Below are 6000 nucleotides of genomic sequence, written 5' to 3' on the forward strand. Positions count from 1 at the left end.
AAAGTAATGCTGGTTATTGGACACTACTCAATTCTGTAGTACTGGCGAATTTATGTTTATATTCCTCGATCTCCATTCAGATGGCTTGGAGCAAAACTCATTTGCAGGGCAGTCTGAAATCTATTTACCAGGCCCGTGTCTGTGTTTTGACCCTCAAAATATAGCTAATGGGGACAATGTGGCCAGTAATCTGAGAGTGGCAGCCAGTTGAGGTTAGACATATTAAAAACAACATATTTTCACACTTGACAGTACAGGATAATATAAACATCTATAACATGTTAACACATCGTAACTGTAAATGAATATGATTTTTATCGTATGTCACTTCATATTATTTGGTCATTTGGCGCAGGTTAAAAAAACCAAGTGTCTAATGACCAAGCACAATGAATTCTATCCATTTTCAACACCGCTTATCCTAAAGAAGGTCGCGGGAGTTGCTGGAGCGTGACTTTGGACGAAAGGCGCACTACCCCCTGAACTGGTCACCAGTCAGTCACAGTCACAATTAATTATTATTATTATTATTATTGTTATTATTTTTTTGTGCATACATTCAGCAGAACTGCAAAGACATCACAGACATAATACTGTTTCACATTAGAGACTTTGTGGTTTCAGTTTTACATATACAATTTTGTTTGATGTGTGTGTGTGTATGTGTTTTTTTTCTCCATGTGTTAACAGACAAAGTGGAGGTCTAAACCACTGTTGGCATTGCTTTCCAGAATCAAAAGATTAAAATAGTGCACAGGGTGCTACCAATCAATCATCAAGAATCCACAGCTAGTGTAAACCCTGTAAACAGTCATCCATCATTAAGAATCTTTAACTTGTGTAATGTCACAGAGAAACAACCTATCCTGGCAGACTTGGGGCAAGATACAAGATTCACCTTGGACAGATCAGCAGTCAATCACCAGTCTGGCATATGGAGATGGATAACCCCCTCACAATGACTGCCAGTTTTAAATCACCAAGGAGTGACGTGACAGATTTGAACTCAGAAGTTTCTTGCTGTGAGCCAACAAGCCGGTCCGGTGATATTTGAATGTGTCGTCATGGTAACTTGCGGTGTAATAACCACAAGGAAGCATTTTTGTCAAGGCTAACAGGGCCTATGTCATGCTGCATACAAACAAGTTGCACCGTATTGTCGCCTTGGATCCTAAATGGAATTCTGCCAGGAACTGACCCACGCAAACAAAGCTCCCACAGTTCCCACCTCTTAAACAAACTGTCAATCGTTTTGGTTGAATGAAATGGAACAGCTTGCCACTTACTATGTTTGATGTTGTTTTCGGGGCATGGCACAGTTCTAACAGGCTCCTGGGGATGTCCATGCTTGGAGGTCCGGCCCCTTGGCAGCCCTGGCGTTGACAGCTTCCCAAGCCTAGTACTACTGGGGTTTTCCATCCCTACATTGATATATTGGGGGGCGAGGGTGGGAGGGGGGCAGACACAGGAAGTGTCAAAAACAGAAGTCCTGTTGATACTGTTAACAATGTAAACAGCAGTGATAGTATTTATGTGTGTTGTGCAATGATGTGCAATACTGCTCGATGTGCTATACTGTTTTGTTGCTGGAACCACTACCTCAAGACCCCAAGTGCTAAGCCTACAGCCCTACTCTCATCCTATGTTTTTCCTTTGCTCTGACTGTCTCTATAATAAGCTGCTCTCGCACAACTCTAATTGCCCCACGGGGATAAATAAAGTTTTCTGAATCTGAATGATACTGTCTTGACTACAATCGTGTACAGTATATCCAAGAGTGCAATTGGAGTGAACATTATCTGATTGGAGGCACACACATAATCTGTAATGGCAATGAGGTTATGACCTTCCATGTTTGATTTAAAAATCAATATTCTCACGACTCCACTAACTCCCTGTTCTGCCCATTAGATAAAGGGTAAGTCAAACAGAGTAAAGGAGGTGAGGGGTTCAAAGATCCTCACGACAGCCAGCTGCGCATCTCGGTCAAGTCCCAGTGCAGGCAAACAGCATTTTTTTTTTTGCCTTAAAAAGGCCCCTGTGTGTTATTAAATTGGAATTGCCATCATCCATAACAGGATATATGTCAGCGACAAGCTCTGGGTGCTGAACCCTCGTTTGCCACGGACATGGGAGCAGTCTAATGGATGAAGGCCGACAATCACTAATTATGCAAAGTGGGACTGACAGCGATCCCACCTACTTTCTCCGAGCACACATTCCTGTCAGCCCCATAATGATTTACAGCAGCACACCAAGGGTCACTCTGTGAGGCCACTCAGCGTCTGTTTACGTGCCATACCATTCGGTGTGAAAAGAACTGCAGTTGAACCTATTGTCACTCAGGTTGTTGTTAATACATTTTGATTGTAGAGGCTTGGACAGAATAAGAGTATGCACTTAGTATGGAAGTACAGTATGTGGACAGTGAGAGTTTTTGTGAAATGTATCCTTTATAGGCCACCAAAATGTGATTGTTTCATGCCTTGTCATGCAGAGTATGTACATTATCAGCAGTGCAAAAGGCATAACTGTAACTGTAACCCGAATTTTAATACTGTACGAGAATAAATGTCATTTATAAACAAACAATTGGGCGTGGTTCTCAAAACGTTGTTTGGTAATATTTTTTCTTTTCCCAATCCACCAATCTCATGGATGAACTATAAAACAGCAAATCTGGGCAAACTTTATAATTACTATGTGTACTATAGATGTGTCATTTTAATTTAACTCAATCATTTGTTTTCTTTTTTTCAGTCTCAGTTTGTATTTCCCAATTACAACATCATGATACATGGGCCGTACAGTGGTCGCTCAATAAAACAATACAAATCACTACTTTATAAAAAGACACTAAATTCATATTTAAAACAATTGAAGTGCATGTCCCATTCAATAAATTAATTGCCCACCTCTAAGTCGCAGTATGGGACCCTGTGATCAGCACTCTTACTCTTGACATCGAATTGAGGCTAGACTAAAATATTCTTAGTGCGCAAAAGCTTGCCGACAGACTTGAAGTAGAGCTCAACATTCAATTTCCAGTGCTCATGCGCACTGGTGGACCGCTTATCTACACCTCTGTTTATCGTCAGTGATATGCTGGAGAAAGTACAGGTACTCGATTTGAATTTGGACACTACGTGCGGTCGGGTCGTGCCGGAAGTGATGTCATGCGGCCAAAAATACAGACACAGCCTGTGAATTTGGACAGAGCCAGTGTTTACTCCTGTTATGAATCTTTCCATTTTATAGATGATCCACAAAGTTGGACTATATCCATCCATTATTGCAAAGACTAATACTTAAGTACAAGGATCTAACTGTCATATGGCAGGACTGTTCAGAGTGATCCACTTGCTTTTGTACACGCAATAAAATCAACTTCTGCATTATACGCAAGTGATCGCTTGATAGTTGGAGGCCCTGGCCGTTTTGAGTTTTACTGAAATCCGCAACAGTTTTTATAATTGAATGAATGGATAAAGCGTTCACTCAGTTGCCAAACTAAGCGATGGATAGCGCGCACCAGGCGTCAATGAATGGGGTCGATCAAGAATATGAAATGCTAATCGCAAGTGAAGTGAGATGGCTGTAAATGTGGCAAAAGACACATTCAGACTCAAATCAAACATATTTATTGAGTTAATTTACAAGAATAATTTTACCTGACACGCGAAGTGTGATGCAGTAAAATAGCTTGGTCGATTGGATACATTTGTAATGGCCCGATTTGGGAAGTGTTTGTAACTTTGGAGCCCAAGACATGTTCCATATGCTACACTTCAGTTACGGATTCCTACCCTAACTCTTGCACCCTTTATCTTTGTATTTGGGTGTTTTACGGGCAGGCTGCACTGTGTTCCAGCCGCGCATGACACCGAGTTGATTTTTTTTTTTCATTTTGCCCCAGAAGTACCAATATTCACAACTTATGTTGTCTGGTTGAGAGGGAAGAAATTTCATCTGTGCTGTATGTTGCACATACAGCGCATTTGACAACAAAGTTGTACTTGATTTGACTTATGGTACAGTATTGTGTTATTTCTGATGGCTACGCGGCACATGTATTGTACTGATGCAACATTAGCTTATAAGGCAGTAAACTATCATCCATCCATTTTCTGATTTGTTTATCCTCACAAGGGTCGCGGGAAGTAAACTACCGTACAAGTTAAATATAAAAAAATATTGAGATATACTCAAACTATGTTTCCCTTATGAATGTCATACTATGGATTCATTTCATTTTGTCTGATGAAGTAATACATACAAAAATGATGACATGAGCTGCATGTGAATTCTTTATGCGTTTTACATACTTGGACAATAAATCTGATGCTTATTCAGATTGGAGTTAAGTACATATTTAGCACAATCGAATGTTTTCAGAAAAAAATATATATACTTAAAGGGAGTGAATGACAGCAGTAGGTATAAAGTAGGTTAGACACAACACTCCTACTCAAATCCACTCACACAATCTGCTGACAAACTGGAAACAAGTAATTTATCCATGCACATGGCATGCTGCCATGTTAGTGTGACTCAAGAGAGCGATGAGAGATTGAAAGAAAGTAGCACTTTTCTTGCTTCCACGAGCTGTGGTCAGCCACACCTACCTGAAGCGCTGGCCGCTCAACCACAGCTCACGACCGGCTGGCCCCAGGTCAGCTAGCCCCCACGGGTGAGGAGGAGGGGGGTTCCGGAGACAGGCACCGTATTGGGCGTTTATCTGCCAATGTTTTTGTTACATCCTAATCCCACCTGCTGTGTCTCTGTGTCAAGGGCTGGTCACAACGCTGCTGGTGGGGGGGGGCGTCGTCCTGCCCTCCTTGAACCGGGGGAAAAGAAGCAAAAAATGACAAATTGCGCGTGGGTTTAAAAAAAAAAAATCCAGGAGATTTTAATCTGGCTGTGCCCCCTTCCTTTGAGACATCTATGTGTATTTACCACGAGGCACCGCTCCAAGCTTGCCGTTAAACACTCTAAAAATAGCCAGAAAAGATGCGTAAATCCCCGACTCCTGGAGGAAAAATATTGGAATACCGGATGGTTTATACGGGCACTGAAGCAAAATGGCGACTTTATAACGAAGGAGGAGAAGCAGAACAAAAATACTTGCGCTGGCTGGATCTAAAGGGAGCCACCAAATTATGATATGTGCGGTAATTTCGACGGCTGCCAGACACTTTACGAGAGTAAGGCGACCCGAAGCGGAGGGAAATAAAGAGAAACGCCGACGGCCGTTCGCTTTTCGGCCACTCCTCGGTTTCTTACCTCGGGATTATTTTCGCTTTTAATACGGATATGATGTCTCCGCGCGAGGCCGTGTACACTATTCCACTAATGTGTGCTGGGTCACACGCTTAGCTAAGCACGTCACCTTTGACAGTGGCGACGACACTCAAGGCAACTTGGTGTCATTGTTGTCAGAGTTGTTATTCCCATCGTTATTTCCGATATGGAGGAGCTGCATAATGGAGCTTCCAGCGAGGGTAAAGTTGCTGCTGTGCCCCCGGCTCGGGCTCTTCCGACGTAACGGCGTTCGCTCCTGACGTTAAACGGCCAGGGCTTCAAAAGCTTTGCCAACTATTTGAGCCATTAAAAAAGAGAGAGAAAAAAAAGCATGCTTCACATTCGAAGGGAGCACGCCGAATCTTCTAGTCCACGCCACGGTCATTTTAATTATTACATTTCGAGTTTAGCATGCTGCCTCTTCATGTGGTGGGCTCTTAGCCAATCACAGCCTTCCTTATAAAGCGTGAAATCAAAATAAGCTTCAGCAATATTAAACACGCACGATTTAATAACCCGCTGTCCCTCAAAGATTAGATCAGTACGTGTTATAGAGGCTGGACAACACCAACTCTCAAAAAGCAACTGTATTTTCCCAATTGCTGCAGCTGTTTTCTGACATTTCCCATTTTAACTCTGCTAATAATAACAACCGTTCAATCACAGGGAGGAAGAACCTTCCAACTGAAAGTGAATCAA

General features: G+C 42.2%; 1 protein-coding gene across 4 annotated transcripts in view; it reads right to left on the bottom strand.

Annotated features, from left to right (window-relative positions):
- The window catches only part of znf512b (zinc finger protein 512B), a 33797-nt gene extending 28073 nt beyond the window's left edge, over positions 1 to 5724 (bottom strand). For 2 of the 4 annotated variants that reach the window (XM_086124680.1, XM_086124657.1), the window contains exons 1-3: positions 5284 to 5723; positions 4626 to 4837; positions 1287 to 1421 (exon numbers count right to left, since the gene is read on the bottom strand). In XM_086124680.1, coding sequence (XP_085980806.1) covers positions 1287 to 1419 — 133 coding nt within the window. In that variant the 5' untranslated portion in view covers positions 1420 to 1421; positions 4626 to 4837; positions 5284 to 5723. Of the gene's footprint in view, positions 1 to 1286; positions 1422 to 4625; positions 4838 to 5283 lie in introns of all 4 variants that reach the window. The other 2 variants (XM_086124675.1, XM_086124666.1) reach the window with 2 other exon arrangements.
- Between the last annotated feature and the right edge of the window lie 276 nt (positions 5725 to 6000).

The sequence above is a fragment of the Hippocampus guttulatus genome, chromosome 1 (genome assembly GCF_054856545.1).
Source record: "Hippocampus guttulatus isolate MCC_2025c chromosome 1, RoL_Hgut_1.0, whole genome shotgun sequence".
Taxonomy (NCBI): Eukaryota; Metazoa; Chordata; class Actinopteri; order Syngnathiformes; family Syngnathidae; genus Hippocampus; species Hippocampus guttulatus.